The sequence below is a fragment of the Empidonax traillii genome, unplaced genomic scaffold (assembly GCF_003031625.1).
Source record: "Empidonax traillii isolate 1590-97213 ecotype Southwest subspecies unplaced genomic scaffold, ASM303162v1 scaffold120:size1031401, whole genome shotgun sequence".
Taxonomy (NCBI): domain Eukaryota; kingdom Metazoa; phylum Chordata; class Aves; order Passeriformes; family Tyrannidae; genus Empidonax; species Empidonax traillii.
This window is the reverse complement of record NW_020955313.1, coordinates 823,312-849,132: the sequence shown is the minus strand read 5'-3', so window position 1 is coordinate 849,132 and position 25,821 is coordinate 823,312. Positions and strand designations below refer to the sequence as shown.

Below are 25,821 nucleotides of genomic sequence, written 5' to 3'. Positions count from 1 at the left end.
TGGTAATTGTGGTGCCATAGGAGGACAGGGCAGGTGGGACATAGCTACTGAACTGTGCAGGAGCACAGTATAAGAGGCTTTTAATGAATTGAAGTAGTTGTATCTAAGACCACATCATGGCAGCCTTTGTGTATCCCAGTTTTTCTTCAGTAATAATACTGGGTAGAATACACTCCAGAAGTTGCTCTGATTTTGCTTTGAGCAGGAGGGGATGGCTCTGAAATGCTCTGCAGTTGCACTTCTGACTGAAGTCAGTGAGAGTAGCACTTATGTGAATTTTAAGGTTCACGCACATTATATCTATTTTAGTGATACAAATGACATAATGCAGATCTGCTGAATTATCAGTACTCCTCTGTTATTAGATGTTTCTCTCTCATTCTTCTGCTTGTTTAACTTTCTTTCACTTGATACATGGAAAGTTCTGCAACACCAGCTCACACTAGCAGTGTTTTACTGTCACCAAAAAGGAGAGATCTTCTCTTTCCTCTATTTTCTTTCTCACTGCTGCTAACTTTTCATGTTCATTTATTTGACCTAGAAAATAGTTTTCTACTTCCTGTAGAATACTTAATTAAAACAATAGCATAAAGTGACCCGATGAAGAATAAATTGCAAACTAAAACTGGCACAGAAGTGGGAATGAAGAGGATGAGCTCTTAGATAACATAAGGTATGCAAGATGTCTTGAAACATAGTGAAGAGCTAGAACTTTTGCAGAGTCTGCAATAATGCCTAACCGTAGTTAGCTTTGTTTCTCTAACAGTTTGCTATCAAGATTTTTAATTCCTTTGATCTGACCCAGTCAAATGCATATTATCTGGGGAAAACTGTATATAAAAAAAAAAAATTAAAAAGCAGAATAAGAAATCTGGTAAAGAGCTAATGTTTGATTCACTCTTCCCATGCTTTCTCTTCCAACTGTAGAATCAAAGTAGGGGAAAAGTTTCTATAATTCAGCTTTACTAATTGAAATTTCAGGAATTTCAGCACATCTTCCATAAATCTGTTCATTGACAGTTAATTGGTGGGGTTTTTTGTGTAACTAGGGAATAGGAGAATACATATGAAAAATACTACTGTGATTATGAGTGAAAATACTACTTGTGAAAATTCTGCTTGTTTTCTGTGTATTTGTCATTGTGCTCTAGCTCTGGCTTTAGATGATCTAAAAAAACCTTAACCCCTCAGCATCAGCAGAATGGAAGAACTCTGAAAAGAGTAAGCAAGACTTTGTCTCACTAAGAAAGAAATGATGGTGGTCTTTTTTTTGTGAAAGTGTTCAAACTTTGCTTTTGATTCTGTTGATTTGTTCTATGTTATAATAATTAATGGAACTCACTGTTAGATACTTTTGACCATGGGATCTGGGTTGTAACAGTCATTAAAGAGGGATGAAAATAACTAGAATGAGAACTAGATACTCTTGACCATGGGATCTGGGTTGTAACAGTCATTAAAGAGGGATGAAAATAACTAGAATGAGAACAGCATCATGGGAATGGGCTTAAATAAATTCAGAAAACAGACAGGAAATATCCTGTAAATATCTTAAGAAGAATAAGTAAAAAATTATCTAGGACAACTCATAGATGTACCTTCTCTGGCTGTTAAAGGAACGAGTACAAATTACCCTCGTGGATGAAGACAGGATGCATATCAGTAAATTAACTGGGCTAAATAATGAGTTTTTAATGATGACAAAACAAAAAAAAATGGTCCATGAATCAGGTTAACTGGTATGGCTGCTGGAAAAATAGAGAAACAACTAATAATTTTAAAATATATTCACGAGGGAGTGAGTGAAAACTGATGTGAAATTACTGTTTTGAGAAGATAGGTTCTTATAAAATTTTTTTCTGAGTGGAGAATACTTCAGTGTTTAGACCTTTTGGTGTGCAAAAATTAAGAATATGGATTATGAATTTGCTATGTGGGTGCATAGCAGGTTGGCAACTGTTCTTGGAATAGCCTGAAATGTTACCCTGCCAGATGCAGGGCATCTACCAGCTGTCTGTCAAAGTTCAGAATTATTCAAAGTCTTTATGAGGCATTGGGATGAAGAACGATAAAGTATTTTTATTACATTTTCAGGTCAAACTGTGCAGGAGGAAAGTGGGAGTAGCTGGGAGCATGTCATGGCAGGTCACTGTCAAATTGTCATACTACTCCACTAGGGGAGCCGCTGGAATCAAGACATATTTATACTGGTTGTGGAATCAAGACGTACACCCTGACAGCATGTTGTACAGCATGTATTATATTAGTACTCTTATAAATTTTATTTCTGTGACCTCTTGATTTGGATACCCATTTTCTTTGCCCATTGCCAACTGACAGACCTTTATCTACTTTTCTTACAAAATGGATTGTCTTGTGAATGCTTATTATTACTACTATTTTAAGATGCAGTTTTCTCTGAACCTAGCCAGCTTCTTGCTGCAGTTCCTTGTTATGTGGGGTTACTTGGATGTAGGAGATTCTATGTCCCCACCCACTGGAATCTCCACTGTAATTTATGCCTTTACTTTTGTGGATGGCAATCCCTGCAGTGTCAATATAGAAAAGGTTCTAGGTTTCGCCTGTTCCAGAGCAGAGAAGTATGCCAGTCTTCCCTCAGGTTTGTATGATCATGTCGCTGAGGAGAAATCAGTTCATTCTGACTCTAGGGAAGTGATCACAGGTGGTAGCACCCTCTGCCTTGCGTTTTGGTAACTAACTGTCTCTCACAACATTTTTGAACAGGATCCTGTGTTGGTCACAATTCTGTACAGCAGGGTCACACCGGCATTTGTGGGCTTTTATAACTTGTGAGGAAGTTTAAGGATATGGATGGGGGAAGGTAATAGAAATTGAGGAAGGTCTATAGAAAATAAAATGCAGAAAATTTCTGAAGCTCAGTTTTTAAAGAAATTAAGAATTTAAAAGTCCTGAGAGAGCAATGCTCTCTTTTTAAGTGTTGGAGAGTTTTATTTGTACATTAGGAAAATCTGCAAATGTATCATTTGTATCTTACCCAGTGCCCTGATATATAGAGACCAGTTCAGGATGGAAACAGCACTGGAAAGAAAACTCACTTAGAAAGAAAGTGAGATGTAGAGGAAACCCAGAAGAAACAGTCAGCTGTTGTGTACAGGTTCCACTGCAATGTCAGTGCAGTGTGTCTGCACCATGATTGCTGTCTGTCCTGTGGGTTTGGGGAGGATTGAGTAGCTCTGGTGTGGTGAGGGGCCATATGTGCTTGATCCCTTTGTAATATACTCGATCAAATATTGCAGAAAGAGCATGCAGAAGAGACAGGTCCTACTTTCTGTCTCTTGACTTAGACATGGTAGGTCTATAAGGACATTCTGGGCTTTGTTTCAGACCAGCAGGGAGATCCCACCTTCAGCAGGAGGTGAGAGTGGATGGTACAGGTAGTGCCTATGCTGCCTTTTCCTTCAAGCAAAAGCTGTCTCACACCTTTCTTTTGGCCTGCCCTAGTCTTCAGTATGGGTTTGGAATACAAATACATTAAGTGTGTAGTGCAAAGAATGTTTCTTTTCTGTCCATTGTGAATTGTGCTCTCCTACACTCAGTCCAGAGTGCAGGACACTCTTGGAACCTGAGGCCTTTTCTGCATTACTAGGGAGTAGTAGATACAAGTGCTGGTGTTGAGTTTCCTCACACCTCCATCACTTGTGATTCAGAGAGCTTTCTTCAGGTTAAATTTAGTGTGTTTTGCAGGGCTAAGTCTCTGAAATACTGAGTTTGGAGATCTCAAAAAAAGTAAAGAAATGTTAGGTATGTGCTTCAGGTGTGGCTTTCACATTGCCTTTGCACCTAATATCCTGTTATTTTTTGAAGTGTTTTGTAAATTAGAATTTTTTTCTTAAAAAAGGGAGGTTTGCAAATAGAAAATGCTTTGAGATCTAAGTCATCTTGTGGTGAATAGAGGCATCACAGGATTCACTACAAAGCCTTACCTGTTTTGATTCAAGTCACTACATGATATTTGTTCTCAGACAACTGCAAGAGAAGTGTCTGGAACAGAACAAAGGACTCTATGTTACCTTTGTTGATCTCACCAAGGCTTTCGATACTGTGAGCAGAAAAGGTCTGTGGCAGATTTTGGAACGTTTAGGATGTCCTCCCAAGTTCCTCAAAATGATCATCTCGCTTCATGAGGACCAGCGCGGTCAAGTCAGATATGGGGACACACTTTCTGAGCCATTTCCAATAGCCAATGGTGTGAAGCAAGGCTGCGTTCTTGCACCAACCTTATTCACGATCTTCTTCAGCATGATGCTCCAAAGGGCCACGGCAGACCTCGATTTTGAAAACGGTGTCTACATTCGATATCGTACCGATGGGAGCCTTTTCAACCTAAGGCGACTGAAGGCCCACACTAAGACCTTAAATCATCTTATCCGTGAGTCCTGCTTTTTAAACATTCTTAAGGTCCAACCTCATTTATGTAACAGAAGAGGCGTTTCCTTCTACCTGGTTGACCGTGTCGTGCTGGGAGGTGGAACGTCCAACAACACGGCCACCCGCAGGACCCACCACGTGGTATGAGGGGTTTCCTTACCAATATTTATTTTACAGTTTTCTTATTCCCATCCACGTGGTTCCCTAATACCAGCTCCAGACAGGACTAGGTATCTTACAGCTCCGCAATACGCCTTATAGGTTTTTAAGTCAGCGACCTGTTTAATTAATTTGCTTGTAATAAAACCTCACAGTTTATTTCAAAGATTATGTGTCAGTGTTAAAAACATTGTTCAAGTATTAAGGTTCCCTTTGGGAGAACAGCAGACTCGGGTTTTACTTGATTTGGACCTGCAGCTTACCAGGAACAACTGGAAAAAGCCTAAAGCATTCTGTATTCCATAGGTCTTTACATGTTGCATAAGGTCTGCCTTAGGGGGGCATACGTGGCCTAAGCTTCTGATTCTGTGAGCTTTAAGAAGGAGACTGGTAAGCCCAAATTTCTCGGTGCTCTTATAAATACCTTTTAAGTATCTGGAAATACAAGCGGCATTTTGTGTACATTTTGTTGCTAATAATTGAATGCAAGCATTGAATGCAGGCACTGACTAGGAAACACAGGAAACATTTTATTCGTGTGAAATGCCCACTCACATTTGCATAAAAGGCTTGTATCTTGTGAATGAAATTCTCAACAAACTAGAAATGTGCAAATAAAGAAGAATCTGTATGAGGAAAAGTACTAAGCATTCAGTTGCATGATACATGTAAGATTTCCTAAATCTGATTAAATGCAGACTTCAATAGAAGAATATACATCTTTTTATGAAAGTTAGAAAGATTTATGGTTCTGTTGAGATTAAAGGAATCCTCTGTGATAGTTTTAGTAACTCCTAATTTTCTGTTTTAGGTAGTGTCCTGTTGCTTTCCTGTGCATCAGAAGTGTAGAAAATTTCTACTTTTCTTAAAAATTTGCTATAAAATGTAGTTTTGCGTTGAAGACTAGACTGAAACATTCCTGTAATGTGATGATGTAATTTATCCCTGTAAATTATGGTGATTAAAAGAGTAGAAGGAATGACATCTCTCCAAAGCATATCTTCTGAGGTTAAAGCTATGGTTTTCTTTTGACGCTGAATGATAGCTCTCTGTATAACAGGAGTGACATCTGAGGAAAAGGCAGAAATTTATTATGATTTTGTATTAAGCATTTGTAAGCTGATTATTGGGTGTTACAGGTAATTGTACAGAATATTATGGAACATAAGTAGTTTTGCAAGCTATTTTCAAGTATTGTTGGCAAGCTGATACATTTGTTTTAGTTTTACATGTCTAATGTTAAGATCCTAATGAAACATATAATTTTAATTTTGGTCAACAAATAGAAAGCAAAATTTTAGAAGATTTAATTATCTTAATTGTCAGTGGCACTGGGTGCCATGATCTAGTAATCACAATGGGATCAAGGGTTGGACTTGATGATCTCGGAGGTCTCTTCCAACCCAGTTAATTCTATGATTCTATTCTATGGTATCTTGGATATGAAAACAAGCCTATGGAGAAAGTGTTTGGTGGTTTGGTTTTTTTCCACATAAGAAGGTTTTTTCCAGGTACACACACTCACAGTCCAGCAATACCTGGCAGTTAGAGGCTTGTCCAGGTGGTGGCAGTGTTGTTTCAGGAACAAGTATTGACAGCTGAGTATTATTTTCTGAAGCAATTATGGAATAAAAAACTCTAGCTCTAAAATAATTGTGTGTATGTGTGTTTGTACAGAAATAAAACTGGCACTGCAGACTGCTGGCTTCTAGGACGGTAATTATGAAATGACAAAATAGCTTTTCAATCTGGGTGATACATTATACAGCAGAAGCAATTGCACTTTGAAGAGCTCACTGCAGATTACAAAAGCATTAACATATGAAGAATCGGTGTTTGTTTGCAGTGCTACAGAATCATAGGATACCTAAGGTTGAAAAACACCTCGGAGTTCCTTAAGTCCAACCTTTGATCAATGAAATTTGACTGTGTCAGCTAAACCATAGCACTAAGTGCCATGTCCAGTTTTTTCTTGAACAATTCCAGGGATGGTGACTCTACCATCTCCCTGGGCAGCCCATTCCCATGCATAACCAACTCTTTCTGGGAAGAAACTCTTCCTGATGTCCACCCTGAATGTCCTCTGGTGCAGCTTAAGACTATGTCCTCTCATCCTATCTCTAGCTCCCTGGGAGAAGAAACTGACCCCCACCTGGCCACAACCTCACTTCACATAGTTGTGGAGTGATGAGGTCACTCCTGAGCCTCCTTTTCTCCAGGTTGAACAACCCCAGCTCACTCAGCTCCTCCTCATAAGACTGTGACTCTTACCCAGCTTCTTGCCTTTCTCTGGACATACTCGAGCACCTCATTGTCTTTCTTGTAGTGAGAGGCCCAGAGCTTAACACAGGACTCAAGTTTAAACCTCACCAGTGCCCTGTACAGGAGCACAGTGACTTCCCTGGTCTTGCTGGCCACACTGTTGCTGATGCAGGCCAGGACGGCAATGGCCTTCTTGGCCACCTGGGCACATGCTGATTTATGTTCAGCTGTTGTCAACCAGCACCCCTAGGTCCTTTTCCACCAGGCAGATTTCCAGCCACTCTGCCCCAGCCTGTGGCAGGTTGTTGTGGCCCAAGGGCAGGACCTGGCACTTGGCCTTGTTGAACCTCATACCGCTGGATTTCAACCCATCCAGCCAGCCTATCCAGATCTGTTTGCAGAACCCTCCTACCCTCCAGAAGATCAACACTCCCACCCAACTTAGTGTCATCTGTGAACTCACTGAGGGTCCCCTCATCCAGATCATCAATAACGATATTGAACAGGACTAGGCCCAATACTGAGCCCTGGGGACCAGCACTTGTGACTGGCTGCCAACTGGGTGTAATTCCATTCATCACCACTCTCTGGGCCTGGCCATCGTGACAGTTTTTAACCCAGTGAAGGATGCACCTGATCAAGCCATGGGCTAATAGCTTTTCCAGCAGAATGCTATGGGAGACAGTATCAAAGGCTTTACTGAAGTCTGGATAGATAACATCCACAGCCTTTCTCTCATCCACCAGGTAGGTCACCTGGTCATAGAAGGAGATCAAGTTGATCAAGCAAGACCTGTCTTTCCTAAACTCTGCTGGCTGGGCCTGATCCCCTGCTTGACCTGTACATGCTACGTGATGGCACTCATGATAATGTGTTTTTCCTTTAGCTGCCAGAAGTGAACTGACAAGAGGCGTGGTATGTTAATCTCTCTGACTTGCAAAACCAGGAATAGCAATAAGTAGTCATACAGACAGGCAGTAACTTGCATATTGTCTGTTGCTACAGCCAGATTTGCTCTTCAGTGTGTATACTGGTATTAAACTGAGACACTGATCTTGTTAAATTCTGCCTGGTGGTATTAAGGCTTATATGCTGTACATTTGTAACTTTTAATTATTGTGGTTTTGGCTTGAAAACCTGTTTTGATTCTTTCAGCAGAGGTATGTGGAGACAGGATGGTTTGGTGAGGGTTTCTTTTTTTTTTAGGTCTCTGATGGCCAGAAAATAGAAAGTAAAAGAATACTTCTTTTAAAATTTCCTCATGTTAATAACTTTTTTCTGTACAGAAAAAGAAGCAGTGCAGTACTAGAAAGAGAGGTGTTTTTAATAGGTGGAATAATCTTAGCAGAGTTTGTTAATCATGCTCATTTGAACAGCTGCCACCTGTAGAGCTGAGAGTAACAGAGCTGAATGTGTTGCAAACACAATCATTATATCTATCAGGATTGTTGGCATTATACCTGCTTTATGACTAAATTCTATGCCTTTTAGTGTCATTATTTCGAAATACAAGGAAAATTCAAGTTACTTTTTTGGTTCTAAAGGAGGAGAAAAATCTATCATTAATATGCATAGGAAGAACAAAACACCCACTCTGTGTAAAGTTTTAGGGTTTGAAATTGTATTGAGAAACAAAAGAACAGATTTAACCCGGAAGAGAGTGTAAGTGTGTCAGTAGCCAGTACAGGAAACATTTTTTTCTAATATGTCTCTAATTTCAGTGCATTACTTACATGAGTTAGGGTTAACAAGATTATAAATACTGTCTACGTACTTTGTGAATTGTGATCCTTATGTAAAAAATTTGTGTCCGCTTTTGCTTGTACATAATTTGGTATATCTTTTTTTAGAAACTGTTATTGTAAAGTAAGACTACAAAGAAAATTAAAACATTTAAATAAAAGTAGTGGGAATACACTCATTTTAAAAGAGAAAATAGAATAGAATAACAAAGAGCTGAACAAAAGAATGCATTTGAGAAACCATAGTAAAAGAGATTTAAACAGAGGAAGGTTGGCATGCCACCCTGTGGGCCACTGTAACCTTTTCAGTTTCTCCTAAAGAATAGAGAAAGTGGTAAAGAATTAGGTCTGACTTCTGCTTTGTACAATAACTTTCTTATGTTCTTTATAGGTCTTTAAAATACCAAATAAAGTTTCTGTCATCAGAGGCTTGATAGTTTTTAAGGTCAGATTTGCAAAGATAACTGCTTTGCTTGGAGGAGAGGGAAGAATCCGTTTCATGCTCAGCCTCTGGGTACAGGGATAGCATAAAAAGGAAGAACACCAAAAAATGAGTGTGACAGGTTGAGGGAAAGGAAATTTTGAAATAGGAAGATTAATTTGTAAATGTCCCTTCTTTATGGCCATGTGCATATGAAATGCAACATGTTATCATTTCATGCTCCTTAAATGAAGGACTGATTTGACTATCCTCATTCATCTAGATGATCTGGAATCACCATCGAGGGGAACTGCAGTCAGTATGAAATTTGCTTCTGATGAGAAGAGGTCAAAGAAAGGGTGGATTCTGGCAGACTTGTGCAGGCAGTGGTCAGTGCTGTAGAAATTGAAAATGTCAAGCTTTGGAAGTTACAAAACTCATGTAGTGATTGACATTTTGTGTCTGTAAGAGAAATATCAAACTCAGGGATGAAGAAAAGTTGGTCCAGAGAATTACAACCAGAAAGACGGATTGAAAAAATATATAGCAATATGCAATGGGATGTCCACTGCAAAGCCTGAGGAGCTGAACATACTAGCCACAGCAGACTTTAAGGGAACTGAAGTTCTTGAAATAGGGTTACATCCAGTCACTGATATCCAGAGGGAAAGCATCATGGGCTGCGGGGGGAATCTCCATTCTGGCACCTGGAACACCTTCTCACCCTTCTTCACTTGACCTTGGTGTCTGGTCAAGTCTTGGAGCTGTTCCTCTCACATATTCTCCAGCTGAAATGAGATGCTGTGTAAGCAGCTTCTGTGCCAGAGCTGGAAGATGGGCAGCTCCTCGATTTGGGTGACCCAGATATGTAATAGCATGGGATAATGTCTAAAAACCTGGAGCCAGAATCTTTTGTGAACTTGAAGGTGAAATGAGGTTGACTCTCTTGATTAACAGAAGTTTGTCATTGATGAAAGGGAGAGATCTTGTTGTTCCTTTACCTTCTCTCCTTCCAGCTGGCAGTAGCATTCATGAGACCTGTTGCTGTGCCAGTTTCACTCAGCTGGAAAAGTTGAACATGTGGTCCCATAAGGTATGAAGCTGGGACAAAGGAAGAAGGTGGAACCTTTGAGCTAACAGTGAGGTGGGAGATTGATGACTCTGGGTGGGGGAACCTAGGAGCACATCCCTCCTTGTGTAGCTTTATCTTTAGTGTTTCTATAGGATTATGGATGAGATTCTCATTTTTGTTTTGTGTTAGAACAAAACATGGATCTTTTATATGCTGAAATAATAAGTTTAGTATGATTTGTTACTATGATCACAGGTTTTTGGCAGGTATATTAAATACTTTTTTCAGTCCTGAAAGAAGCCATTTAACCCTGTCACCAAAAGCGAGTATCAAATTGAGCATTTTAATAGACTTTATAGAAAGTTTCTGCCAGTGGAATCTCTACTAATCAGTCTGTGTGAACTGTGCAGATGCAGTATGATGGTAAGGTAATGCTTCCGAGGAGCTCTTTGTCCATTTTAGACCAAGACTTTCCTCTGAGAGCAGGAAGGAGTTTGGAAGCCCTGTCATATTAATTTTTAGACTTTTGCAACAGCCACAATATTCCCAAGAGTGATTAACTCTGTCCTCTGAAATAGGAATATAAATGGACTCTAAAAGAGGAGTAATTAACTTGTTTCTGGAGTAGTTAATTGGTTAACTGATTTCTGCTGTTCCAGTGTGCACCAAGGCAGTTCCATACAGTTTGTAACTCTGATCTAGTCTCTTCCATGTCCTTTGGTTGTTCACATCTTCCCCTCAGTAAAAGGTGGCTGTCCAAATCAGAGAAGAGGCCTAACCATACAGCCTACCAAAATAGCTTCGCTGTACCAGGAAACTGACAAGAAATATGCTAGTTCTGTAAGTCACAAGTTAGTTGTTGTATATTAGATTTGCTTTAATTGTATTGAGGCAGCTGGTGAGCAGACAGTTGAAGTAAGGAATAAGCATATATCACCCAAGCACCTTGCAGCCAATTATAGTTGTATCTTAAAAACAAAGAGGGATTCAAGCAGTAACACACCCTAACTGCCCTCCTGAGTGACAGCTTGGCACTCTCTATCTGTCTGTTTTTAACAAATTGTGACCCATAAAAAGACTGCATCAAATTTTATCACATGGTTTAGTTTGCCATGGGAGGAAGTTATCACATCCAGTGAGATTCTAGGGGAGAGAGGGAGAAAAGGCAGACACTCATGTTTTATCACCCAAGGAGAGATGGAGATGTCTAAGGTTCTGTGTGCTGGTTGTCCACATCTAAAGGATGATCTAAGTTTTCACCCTGGAGACCTCCTGCTATGAAAATCTTTTGTGGATTTTCAATGGATCGTAGACTTAACCATGAAGAACAGTAGGAAAACAGTGGTGCACTTTCCTGAATTTGCCACCTTGCCTCCCTCTTGAATAAGAATTATTCAGATGATGAGTGAAGGTGTAAACTAAGCATCAAGCATTTGTATTAGTTATTCCTTGCTAAAATGTATCTGTTCTGATGGAAAAAATGTTGTCCTGAATGGTTGGGGGTTTTTTGCCTCAAAATGTTTTGTGCAGAAGTCTTCTGCAGCTTGAAAGAGTTGATTTGAATTGTCCTCAAAGATCTGAAATAGCAAGAAGTTAATATATAAACTGATTGTTTCAGACTGCTTACCAATATCCTCATACTTAGCATGCAAGTTGAATGCATTCAGTAATCTGTCTTGTGGCAAATTTTTACAGCATGGTTGCTACTCTTTAAAAGGGGTTGTAATGGAAATGCTAGTACAAAGCTACATTACCTCTGGTCGTCAAGACAAAGGAAATGGTGGTTAAAATACATCAGCTTGCAGACTCTGGCCTCTTTTGAGTTGAAAGTGATTCTGTTCTCTTCCTCAAGTGTCTTTGGATCCCTGTAGATGTATTATCCTTCTGCAGAGCTCATGAAGGAAATCTTTCTGTAGCAAGATGGTATGGCATAACATAAAGCAGGACTACAACTACCTAAATGTAAATGGGCAATTAAGTGGAAATAAATAGGAGAGACTGTAATGGTTTTGAGTCCAGGCCTTCTTTGGTAACCAGGTTGTAATCAAGGAACCAAGGCCATGTTCCCAGTATTCCGTGCGATTTTTATGTAAGCAAGGGTGTAAACAAGAAGGGAGAGGAAGCTCTCGCTCTGTTTCTGCTGGTAGACTGAAAGCAAAGGTTCTTTGCTATCATTCTGCCCGGATGAAGGAGTGAGGCCTAGTGCACCTGGTTGGCCTTGAGAAGCGGACAGTGCCAGCGGTTGTTGGTGCAGTTCTCTGTCATCTTGAGGGAAGTATTGGGTTTTTGTCCCTTTTTCCTTTTTTTCCCTTTTCCTTTCCCTTTTGGGGGGTTCCCTGTGGGTGATATCTTGTATATAATCCTAAATATATATATAAATGTGTGTTACTTGGAATTCGGTTTGGTTTGGATTCTGTTGATTTTGTACAGTCTTTTCAGTCTGTCCAAAGAGAGGGAGAGGGGAAGGTTTCTTCGCTGTGGTCCAGGCACTTGGCTGGGAGCCAAGTCCAACCTGGGACAGAGATTATTAATCTGTGATGGTAGCACAGTGGAAACCAAAGACAGATTTGATGTGATGCTGTGCTCTGTTCAGATATGTCAAGCCATCTTTATAGATGGGTGAGGGAAGGAACTACGTTTTACCTGCTGCTATGTGAAAATGCTTTTGTTTGTTTTGCTTCTGTTGGAAACATATCCTGAGACCAGGGCTGACTTCAGTGTCTGGGTTCCTGGTTTGCTACGTGGAATAGTTGTATTAAACAGTCTAGATAAAATATGATTAGGCATTACTTAATGCTAAAATTACAGCTACTAGGTCATGTGTTCTGCACGTTGATCAAGAATTCATATAGGCTTGTTGTGATTCAACCCCAGGCAGCAATCAAGCCCGACACAGCTGCTTGCTCGCTCCCCAACCAGTGAGATCAGGGGATATCAGAAGGATAAAAGCTGGAAAACTTGTGGGTTGAGATAAGGACATTTTAATAGGGAAAGCAAAAGCATACAAGCAGATTAGCCATCTCACGAGAGCAGCATAATGGTTATTTAGAAAGATAAACATCACTCCAAATGTGTCCCTCTTCCTCCTCTGTGCACCACCTTATATACTGAGCATGATGTCATATGGTCTGGAATATCCTTTTGGTCAGTTTGGGGTCACCTCTCCCAGCTATGTCCACCCTCAAACTTCCCATGCACCCCCAACTTCCTTGACAGCGTGGCAGTATGAAAAGCAGAAAAGGCTTTGGCTTTGTGTAAGCACTGCTCAGCAATAGCAAAAACATGTCTATATTATCAACCCTGTTTTCAGCACAAATCCAAAACACATCCCCATACTAACCACCACTGTGAAGCAAATGAACTCTACTCCAACCAAACTAGCACAAGGCTACTGAATGGATTTTTAAAGATAGGCATCTTTACATTTGTACTGACATTGCTGAGTGTAATGCGATAGGAATGATGGTTCTGGGCCATTGTTTCTGGTAGCTCCCCTTACTGTATCTTTCTCCTTTAAGGTGTTAAAAAAAAAAAAAAAAAAAAAAAAAAAAAAAAAAAAGGTTAGGAAATCTCAAATATTTCATTTCCTCATTATGGCAGTTTCATTATCTGCAGAGACCCACAGGATCATTTCTCCCATCCATGTAGTTTAAATTTATTTTCTAGGTTTTATTTTGCTTATGAGCCGCAGCAATGTCTTGCATCTCTAGTTCCTGCTTGGTCGTTGAGGCAGGAAGAATAGCCTTTATCCAAGGTGTTTAAAGTTGATGCATAAGAAAAAGTACTGTAGGACTTTATATGGACAGGAATGGCCGTCCTCTTTAGCAAAAATGCAAACCACCTGCAAGTAGAATTCTTATACTTCATGTCAAATAGAAGGTCAAGGAAAATTTTGAATATGGTTTGTGGATATTTATGGAGTTCTCCCATTTAGCCAAGGGACAGAAAATAAATGTAGCTTGATTGATACAGACCCATATGTCATAGAAGTCTACCTGTCTCAGGCTATAACAAGACATTTGCAGAGGAGTTTGAAAACAAAGTAGCTTGTCGTTGAAGTGAAAAATAGAAAACCTGTGGAGCGTCTAATGAAACAAATGAAGTGCTCACAGTTCCTGACTAGAAAAACAATCGTTGCAGCAGTGTTATAAATTCATGAGTAGGGTAGGATGCAAATGCCAAGTCAGGAGAAAATTGTATTCTTGTAGTTGTGTCTGTATGACAGATTTCACAGTGTGGAAAATCAGGAAAATCTTACTGAAAAAGCCTTGTGCAAAGAGAACATATACATTGGAGAGAAGTCCTGATTACAGAGGCGAGGGAGATTCAGTTCTAAATCAACACCAGAAAGAAAGGAGGATACTGATGGCATTCTTCATCATGATTGTGTGGAAAGGAAGGATAACAAGACCTAGTTTAGACATGCTGATTTTAATATCAAGATCATACATGTATTTAGAGGTGTCAGACACATTTAAGATAGGAGGCGGCAAATCTTTAAATTCTTAGAAGAAAATAATGTGGTTTTGTGTATGAAATGGGTGAACCCTGATAGTAAGCTCAGAAGAACTATGGAGAGTGGTTAGCAGGAACTTGTATCAGAAAGAACTGGTAAAACTGATTGGCATTATGTTGTGGTATCTATACAACAAATATTTGTCTGAAGGATGTTTGTATTGCAAAGATTGCAGTGTCTCCAGAGGTGAAACACAGAAAGACAATAGAGAATGAAGGACAGCCAGTGCCATGAGGCACTTGCCTTGTAAGTACTGCAAGATAATTATTAGTTACATATTTCTGACAGCAGCTGTTAGAGCAGTTGCTGCAAATGCTGTAGTGCACTGGAGCTTTCTAACTCATTTGATGATACAACAGAAAAAGGTGAAAGTCAATGAAGTAATGTAGAGACATAATGTAACTATAGAAAGAAATGGAATGATAGAGGTTTTTTTGAAAGCAGTGTTGCTCACAGACAGAGAAAATGTTATGAAAGGCCAAATAAGTATACCTTGGCAATAAGGTGAGAGGGGCAAGGGCTTGAATCAAATCACAGATTTTCCTCATAATGAATATAGTTAGAAAGAAATGAAATTAGAGGGACTGAAAAGTTTAGAAAAGTGCTTTTCAGTGGGAGCTTTAATGTTGAATGATGATTGGTATTTAGGATTTGTTCCATTTGTAGCTGCTCTTGGAATCAGCAAAGCAATTCAGAGACTGGAGGAGTACAGAAATGCACAGGCATTTGAGATTTAGGACAGTGTTATGCTGCAGTGGTTTTTATTTTTTTTTTTCCTCTACCAAGTAGGGAATGTGCTTTTTTTTTTTCTCAAATTAACCCCCTGTTCATTAATGCCTATTTTTAATTTAACATTTAGTTTGAAGTATTGCATAAATGTATAATGTGATATAAAAATGTTAGCTTAATCTCTGCTGCACTCAATTAATTGGCTTTTGGATGGTGCACTTGCTCCTTAGAAGGCAGTAGTTTCAGTATAATATGAATTATACTTTAGTATTGGTCCAGTTAACATACAATGAGAAATTCAATTGTTCTGTACAAGAATGTTTTATCTCTGAAGTGTAATATCTAAAATTTACAACATAATCTATTTTATTTTATAAATTGGAAAATTCTACACTTTAACGTGTTAGATGAAAGTTTAATCGGCTCCATTTGGAAGTGCTTCAACACTCTGCACATTAGTAAAGTGTCACGGCCTAGAACTTGGAGAAGATGGGTAAAATAGAAGTAATTGTTTCTGAGAAATAGTGGGGAGGTTTTGAAATAATGCAAAACAAAATTAAACCCTAAAACTGATTAGGAACAAGAGGCCAATAATAGTGAATTAATACAATTAGGGTGGATTCTTGGTTCCTACACTTTGCATATATTGCAGCAAGCTCTATCAGTGGTACTCTGGATATTTTGAGAAATAGAACCAGATTGTGTTGTTATGCCTACCTTCCTTTCTGGTAGGCTCCACAGATAAAAATAACCAAATAATATTCAAGAATCTGTTATAATGAAAGCTGTTATAATACATTCAGTACTTACCATTGTTACATCTACCCTATCAGAAGCTGTAGCTAAAACTTTCGTGTGGAAACTATGTGTGTTACAGAACATCTGCCTCACATGAAACAAAAACAGAGTTCTGTTGAAGTAACATTTTCAGACAAGTTGAGGGGCATTTTTGTCATGATAAGTAGACAACATTCTAATAATAGCAAATTTATAAGGGTCAGCTCAATAAGCACAGTTTAAAAGGCAGCCCAGTAATTTTTCTCTGAGTGACTTGACCTCCTTGTTTGCCAGAGCATAAGACTTCACCTAAGTAGTGCAAGCCCCTCTGCAGCTGTATTCTTTTTGTGGGCCTTTTTTTGAGACTGACCTGATTTTTGATATTGACTGGTGTTCCCACATAGTTACTGCCTTTTAAATCAGTAAGTTATACTTAAGTTTAAGAAAGCGGTCAGGGAAATAGTGTAGATCAGTTTTGAGGATTTGGAATTATGATGAACTCTTAGGTCATTCCAGTTCCCATAAAACAGAAGGCAGGGCAGGTAACTGAGGGAGGTGCAGGCAAACAGGGGACAACTTGACCAAAGAAATAATATACTGATATTAAGTGATAAAAGCTCAGCACACTGAAAGTCCTCTGCAAGGCAATTATTCTGTAGCTCACTTTGAGGTTTCTTGCCTCATCCTGACAATTAACTGAAAGATTGGTGTATATGAAAAGAAGATTCCCCTTTGAATTTTCTTTGAACTGGAAGACAGTTTTGTGTTTTGGAATGTGGTTTGTACTGAAACACCCAAGAGTTGTCATTCTTTTCAGGGATGATAAAGTGCAGGTCAGTAAGCTCCCCACCCACCCCACTTACTACTTTAATGTATTCAGAAAACAGCAAACTGTTCAAAACTCTACTAAAGTTTTGATTTTGGTAACTTAAGTATTTGTTTTCTATTTCCATCAACATTTAATGTAAGTTGAAATTTAGAAAGAAGTGTCTCTGTGAACCATTTTGACACTACAGAAAATTCTTTAAGCTGTATTGCAACTAATTTCAGAGGGTTTATCACTACAAAATACTGTAAAACCAATAGTGTGTTTAAATGACTGATTTGAGAGCATTTGGAATGTTTTGAAGGCCTTTCTGTTATCTTCTGAAAAGAACAGAAAATATATCTAATTTTTTATGTAAAATAAAAAAGAAACAAGTAATTTTTCATGGATTATTTTTAACCCTTTCCATGGTAGAGTGAGATAATGAGAGCGAAGTTACTTGTCTCAAGCTGGCAGGCACTGTATCTGGGCTGGCTCTATTTTAGTGCAGCTCAAATTCTAACATGAGAAAATTGCAGACATTTACAATTCAAAGTTGTTTCATCAGGGAGAAATCCACAGATTTTTTTGACACTCAGTTAGAATTTCAGCACGAAGATGGACGTCTCATGAAATTTGGAGCTGTTGATTGAATTTATATTTCCATAAAGGCCATCAACAGTAGCAGGGGAAGTGGAGAGAAAAAAATGACAAAAATTGTGAGGCTAGCATTTTTTCCTCAGCCTTACAGTAGCAAATACGTCTCAGCCAAAGAGCAGGATCTGGTAACCATCTTTTGCATCCTGATATTTTACTCATGTTTTTTATAAAACAGTTCTGAAGTTTCTATTTGAATACACAGACCTTTCACATGGACTGAGATTTAACCAATCCCAAAGAATCAATCTGGCCTACTGGCCATATAACCATAGGCCTGGCATACACACATACACCTTTTCTTATGTTCTTAAAATGCGCTATGTTGTTGTGTAAGTGCAACTTCAAAGACTGATTTTGTAATTCATATAATAAAATAAGTGGCATACAAATTTTAGGATAAAGAGTAATTTTTGAATGTCTGTAGGATATGGATATAGATGAAATGGGTAATATGTCTCATGGACTTTAGCTGACTTTTCTGCAGAAGTTGCACTCTTGTGTTGACTGTGGATGAAATACATAAGCATTCTTCCCTAACCTCTGCAAAGGAAAGGAAACACAGTAATATAACACTACCAGTATTTTTTAATCCTTCAAGTGCTATCCACAATGTTAGCTATAATTGTCTTAAGACCTTGCGTAAGACTGAATTTCCTTTGCAAATCTCACACCTGAAATCCTTCTGTAAAATTCATTAAAATGTACTAAAGAACAAAAATAGCATTAGTAGTTTGAGAATATACGTGCAGTTAGTTGTAATGGTTCCTTTTATTCTGAAAATGGAAAAATGGTAAATGAGCATTTGCAAATGATTTATAATTGAAATGTAATTAATCATCCAGACCAGTCTGTAACGCTGCTGTGTTGGGTCATATTGCCTAATGAATGTTCTCCACAGCTGTGACTTTCTTTTCATTTTATTTACCATTCATACCGTTGCTGTCATTTGCTCATTTCTCTTCCCTGTATGACTGCCTTTTTGTTCATTTTCCTGCAGTATGTTTTATTTATAAGAGTACAAGTTATTGTGCACTATCTGCTTGCTAAATTCTCTTTATATGTGCTAAGTTCCCATTTTAAGCTGTTTTTCATATATTTTAAAAAAAATACTCATAACTTCATTCTTGGATTTATTCACATTTTGACAGTAATTGGTAGAAAACTGTGTCTTGAATCAGATAGACCAAAAGAAATCAAAGAAACAGTTGGGAGAAGGCTTCTGGATGCCAGAGCACTGAGCATCCATCAGGTCTCCAAGGAACTGTCATTTGTACTAGTATCATTTACATTTTCATTCTGAAAAAAATGTAATGTTGCATAATTCTAGTAAGCTTATTGTAGATTCATTTACCAAACAGTGGTTCTTTGTAAAGACATAGTATCTGTTGAGCTTCATAGATGAGGTAGAAGGCATAAGGCTTTCCAGTGAGCAAGGACAGGGAACTGGTGGGGGTGCATCCTGCTGCCAGATTAAGAGAGTTTAGGGACCAGAATCACAATGGACATTTAGCAGAGGGATTTTGTCTGTCCATTGAAGGAAATTGCTTCTTAGTAAAATAGTATTTAATTGAGTTAACAACCACAGTCTCAGATGCAGCAGGTTTTCAAAATGTAAGGTTTGTGTGAACATATATAAACACCATGGACACTGATCTCTGAGAATGTTACTGTCGTTGTCAGCTGGCAGTTCTTTTGGGAAGTGAAAGGGAGTTGTGATGCTTGTATTGCATGTGAGTCTTATTCTTTGATAGAGCATGTTCCCCAAAAAGGAAGCAATCGCCCTGGCTTCGTTTCAACAGAAATCTGAAGAAACATATCCTCCTTTGGAATGAAAATAATACTTGCAGACAAACTCTGTAATGCCACATGTATTGTTGTTAAGATGTAAATATAAATAGCAAAATTGAAACATGATTTTTGACCCTGAGTGCCTGGTCCTTACAGATTTTTGGGAATTGCTGGTTCAACACTTAACAAATTTAATACTGCTTGATCCTACCTCACTGTAAAAGTGGAAATCACTGATCCTTATTATTTTGAGGTTAGTAGAAATCAGAACCATAGAACCAAGCAGTCTGTGGCCTTGCTTGCTGGTCTTAAAAGTTGAAATGAGCTTTTGCTATGATTTTACAAAGTCTAAAGCATTTTAGATAACGTTGTGTATGAAATATTGGAGAAAATATAACTATGTCTCTGAGTGATAGATGTTAGGTGCAAATATTTAGCTTTTTCTATTTTACAATACTGTATTGATTTATTGTATTGAATAAATATAATGAACTAATGGAAGTTATTAATTTGTCACTCAGAAAAAACTAATTAACCTCACAGAAATCTAAATTTGGAAACATAAAATCATAATTCTGAGGGGAAAATATATTATTTTAAAATATTTACAAATTTTTTAAGGTGAAAATAATTATTACAGAAACATTGGAATTCTGACCACAAGGTAATATGAAGACAGACTCCCTCAGCTGAAGGTCTAGGCAAAGGAAGGATATCAGCTTTCACAAATTAATGTTCACCTTTAAAAGGGTAGTTTTTTCAATTTCTTCACAGTTAACCTTTTTTCCTGCTCCTCCAAGGGAGATGAGAACTTTATATCTTGCTCTGAAGGTGATGGCTTCTCCTGCAGCTTATAGAAAAGTAATTTTAAGTTTATTACCTCTAGAGAAATAGTTTTTCTCTTCTTTGCATGAAGAACTGCTCATAGTCCAATTGCCGTGCTAACTTAAGTACTGCTTCACATTTAGCAAAAAATAGTTTGTTTGGTTGTTACGAAACAGGAAAGAAATGGGGAATCTGTTCCATGAGTGTTGTTAGATACTGCTGAAAAAAAGCTTTAGAAACCCTTGGTTTGAGTAGGTGATGTTTATATTGTGTTGCTGACAATGAAATAAGATGATTTTAGTAAGTGAAGTACAATATAATCTCTTCAAAGTGTATACACTTCACTAAATAGGTATACTTTGAAAATGCTTGTTTCATTTTGAAGTTTACAGCAGTGCTGTGCAACTGGAATTTAGGCCATTTGTCTTAAATTCACAAAGGCTGCATATTCAGTCTGTGCGTTTAACAAAACAAAATCTTTAATGAATAGGGTGTTTCTTCCATGGAATCTTATCATGCACACATTGCAAATCAGCAAGCTAAAAGAGTTCTCATGAACATCTGATATTCAGTTTGAGGTAGCTCCATGCACACGTGTGTGAGAGGAGAATCCTGTTTCCATTCTGCTGACTGCAAAACATGCTGATATTTTCTAGTCAGCGTGGGCTCTTGCTCAGTTTAGGTACCAAAAATATCCCATTCCCTGTTGATGTTGCCATTTCTTCTTTCACTGATCAGTCTGTTCTAGCTGTAGAGGCTAAACAAACTTGTTTGAAGGTTAACAGGTTATTTTTCAAACAGTTTTGTAAGCAGTGAAAATCAGTCTGGGGCTCCTGGAGATCTTCAAAACAGTATGTACATATATTTTTGGTTTTTTAGAAGATGATATCGGAACAGTAATGATTTGGTTATACAACAAAACAATTTTAGACTCATTTATTTTCATCTGGAAGGTTCTTAAGTGGGTTTTTCTAAATGTAAATATGTATATATCAGTGACTGCACAGGGAATACCCTGAATATTTTTCTGTAGAAGAGAGGCTCTTCCTTAGAAGAGAGTGAAAAATAAAATATTAATTTTATAATACCTGTGCATATCTTCGATTAACCATGCTTTTTATTGTGCAAATATAACCTAGTTTCTAATCTTCTTAGGCTATAGATAACGCCATAGAAATTTAGAAACTAGTTCATTATTCATTTGCTACCCCTTCACATTTCAATTAGTATTTCCTGGCTGACTTTGACTACCCCTTTGTCATGCCAGCAGGCTGTGTAACTTCTCTTAAATGCTTTTATTTCTGGGCTTTTATACAAATTCACTTAAGTCATGACACATTGATTTTAAGATAGATTGTGACAGAAAGGTTTAGAGAAAATATGTGCAGTAAGAAAGTATATAAATCTAACATATGTAAATACTGTCTCCCTTACTAAAAGATCTGTCAGTTACTTAAGACTTCTTAGGCATTTTGCCTGCTTGTAACTCCTGCAAAGGTGCAATTGGCTAGTTCAGTGTTTTGTGTAAATGATTTTGTATCTGAGTATTCTATGTGAATATTCTGTACATCTGATAAATTATTTCTGAAGTAGTCTGTTTGTTTTAGGAGTTGCTGGCTGTTAGTCTTTGAATATATTGTGTTACATTTATAATCCCAGTTTGAAGTATTAATGGTTCTTCAATGTTTCTAAGATCCAATGATCACGTGAAAATGAGGTAGAAAGCTGGTAGAAAAAGCCTAGGGAATGTTGTAAGTTTTTTTTCCCTGTGAGGGGGATATCTTTCCAGTACCTACTAATTTAAAAAGCAAATTAAAATACTCTTCCTCTACCCAGGAACTTAATATCTGACAATTAGTCTGTTCTGTACTAACTTACAGTTTGAACTTTTTATTGTTTTTAACGGTAATAGAACCAGAATGTGGGATGTAGATTCAGATTCCTCACAGTGGCTCCCCTTTCAATATATTGAGTATTCGCTATCAGACTGCTACCTACTGGTTTTTGGGTTTTAGCAGAGAAAATATTTAGTTTGCAGGCATATGTGGAAAAGCTCACATGCACGAGGCAGTTAGCAGTGCTTGGAGACAATGTGGCCTGACTTTGAGAAGCTAAACTTTCAGTGCTGTGTTTTTCATTAATAATCCAAGTCAACTGTAGGACTTTGGAAGCTTTTCTTAAAATTACTGAAATAAAACATTTCATATTGACATCTAAATGGGAATAATTTTCTCAGTATTTTAATCTTTCATTTTTATCCTGTATATATCATTGCACTAATTTAAATAAATACAGTTCTTTCAAAACAGTAATATGATCAGCAATTACAAATTTATATGGAAATTTATGTGGAAATATGTAGCTGACTTTTTCTTTCTTTTTTTGTTATAGGGCAGATTATACCAGAAAGAAGATTTGTAGAAGCAGTAAATCGTGAAGCATATCAGTATCAAATGGGTGACTTTCCAACAGAATGGGAAGGTAAATCCTGAATATTTTTGGTTTATTTCAAGATAATTTTGCCATTGAATACAGACGGTATTTTTAGTGGAACGCCTGACTATGTGAATAGGCTGGTTGTTATCTTTCATTTTAAGTAATTCAGGCTTTTATATAACTGCGTAAAATTTTGAATTCTTAAAGTAACCTCTTTATAAGCAGGATAAAATTTGTTTAGGAGGTCAGTTCTTAGTAAAAGTAAAGCCTGTGTGGTCATGATTTGCTCCTATTAAATGGAAGATGTTTGCGCCTGAGAGGGGTATGATTGAATAATCATACAAAATGTGTTAAACTTCTGTGTTATACCTTCACTGTAGTGTTTATTTGTAGGACAGTTGAATTATTGGTGGCACAGTGATGGAGCTTGCTTTTTTTATGATGATATTTGGTTTCCTATAGTTTTCCTTGCACAGTCTAGTAGGCACAAAGGGTCTGTGACTGGTTCAACCAACTTGCTATGAAAACCTGTTGCTTAGGATTGCTGTGCTTTGTCTCTCTTCAGAAACTTAGCACATATCCTTGTGATTTGACAGTGTGGTGCCTGGGAGAGTACAGCTTTTTGGAAGGTTGTTTGTGACAAGACAGGGACCTTAGAGTCAAATGTCAGGTACCCTACATATGGACTTGCCTAAACAACTGCAGCTACCAGACCTGAAATGCACTTTTCAAATCAAGGCATCCTGTTGTGGTTTGCTTTAAAGAAGGGAAGATGAACTGGTCAGTCAATTTTTATGAGCTACATTTACAGTTCTAATGCTAAACTTCCTCATCTTTGTACCTTTGTTTTTTTTAATTTGTGATTTTGTCATCAAATAGAATTCACAGAGGAAAGGAAAATTTGCACTATGCAGATTGGGTAATAGTCTTTTCCTCTTAAGTACTTGTCCTAGTTTCAGCCAAGGATGGGGTTAATTTTTTACAATTGCCAAGAGGGGATGTGGCTGAGGGGACATGGGCAGACCCTAATGTTATTCTATACCACCTCATCTCGTTGCTGGGGCAGGGAAGAAGTGACTCTGGCTTCTGAGAAGAAGGGCACGGCTTCTGGTGGGGAAAAAAACTGGGCACATCTGTTGGGTTATTGAGCATTTTGCATGTAAATCACCCTCTCTTTTGTACACTTTTGTTACTGATATTGTTACTGTTACTGTTTATTTTCTTATCTCATTGCTGTTTCTAGGAAATTGTTATTATTAATCCATGATCTTTACTTTCTGGGCCTCCAGTTCATTTCTCCGGCCACCGAAGGGGCAAGGAGGAGGGCAGAGAGAGAGGGGGAGAGGGAGCGAGCTGCAGTGTGATTTGGAGAGTTTATCTGGGAGGACTAAATTGAAGAGTGCCGTTCCTAAACCACCACAGTACTGAATTTCTCTAGGAAGAAGAGATACATGGATATTTTTTTTGCCGTGTGCATTCATTAAGCACGCTTCAGACATATAAAGTATGGGAACTCCGGAAAGGTTAACCTGTATTTTTTTGTCCAGTGTCAATTTAAACATCACAAAGTTTTGTGGACATATAATTTTAAAAAGCCAAAACTGGTACTTCTGCAGTGGATATAGAGGCTGCTCAAAGAACTATTATGCCTTTGCTTCCTATTGGGGTGTGACTTGGGGATGTCGAATGCTCTGAATTTCAGTTCATCACTACTTCTTTTCTGTCTCCTGTAAAAAGAAAAATTCTCAATGAGTAAAAAATGAGAAAAAAAACAGAAAATGTAAATAGTTCAAATAATGCTATGGAGGCTACTTATCTGAGTAGGAACAATTTAATTCAAGATTTTTAGACATGCTTTGCTGAAAGGCTTATACATTTCTATCCCTCTTTTTCCCTCTTTAAGACTGATCTAGGACTTTCCCAAGCCAATAGCTCCTGTGCTGAACTTTCACTCTGTACCTTCTGTCAAGAACTCTTGAAAATATCCCAGATATTTTCAAGATATCAAATATCTTGAAAATATCTGTGGGTGTTCGCTTTAAAATCCATGCTGTCATGGATGCTGATCATTCCAGCAAATAGCCTGAGACTTTGCAGAAGTTCTAAAATGCTTGATGTTTCCTCTGAACAGTAGAAGATGAATATAAGGTTAGGAGGTTGTATAATATTACTTACTTTTGTTTTCTGTTTACTCTTGGACTCTCTGCTGGGCATGTGCTTATATCTCCAGGGGCCTCCTCTCCAAACTGTGTGTATGTACTTTGACATCCATGGCTTCTCCATCTCAGTTTTGGCTGGCCCAGCAATAGCAGTCTCCTTGCCTGTCCTTCTCAGGCTTTTCCTTTAAGGACTGTGCCAAAGTTTCTGTTGCTTTATCTTCTCTCCATTTTCTTGAGATCTGTGGGGTGGCTTGTGATAATTCTTAATGGCCACCTGATTTAAAAGCACCCTTTCCCTCTTCTTGTTACCCTACATCACATGGTATGACTAGAAAAAGAAACCTCTTATGACCAAATTATTAAAATAACATCCTTGGAAATACTTAGGGCCGTGAGTCGTCTGAGGAGAACTTGCACAGAACCAGGGACAAGGGATAGTGTAAGGAGTGGGAACCAGCTGTAGTGAAATTTGAAGAAGGTCTTAGTTAAATCTCATTGTATACCTAAGACATTCAGCTTGGACAGCTGGTAAGCTAAGGGACTGATTTTGGTGGTGTGTTTATGAAGTTATAAGCACATAATATGGTCAGAGAGATCAAGTAGAAAGCAATAAAACAAGTGGAAAAACCAGTCATCCAGATTACAGACTTTAGAGAGGATGTTTGTGTATGGTGTATTTCCTCAGGTTTACTTCTGAAGGACTTGTCTAGAATTTTTCTCTGCAGGATTGAATTTCCTACATTCTCACCTGTGAATTTTACAGAAATTTTGAAATGTCCATTAAGGCTTTCATAAAACTGAAACACAATCCCTTGTGCCATCCTTAGTGTTAGCTCTTTGTACTCATAAAATTCAGTTAATTTTAAAAATCTAAAAGTGTATTTCCTTTTGTACTATAGTTTTGAATTTAGAAGGCAATCCGTATGTATGTAATACAAATATTTCCTGTTTCTGTTTGGGTGAAGGCTCGTACATTTTACTACAACGTAGGAGTGCCTACTGAGTGTCCCTGGTGGTGCAGTGGCTAAACTGCAGCGTTGTCAACGCTGAGATCTGGGTT

At 38.0% G+C, this 25,821-nt stretch overlaps 1 protein-coding gene across 1 annotated transcript in view; it reads left to right on the top strand.

Annotated features, from left to right (window-relative positions):
• NDUFAF2 (NADH:ubiquinone oxidoreductase complex assembly factor 2) overlaps positions 1-25,821 on the top strand; it is a 43,396-nt gene that overhangs the window by 1,877 nt on the left and 15,698 nt on the right. Inside the window, exon 2 of the mRNA XM_027883202.1 lies at positions 22,558-22,647. Coding sequence (XP_027739003.1) covers positions 22,558-22,647 — 90 coding nt within the window. The remainder of the gene's footprint in view (positions 1-22,557; positions 22,648-25,821) is intronic.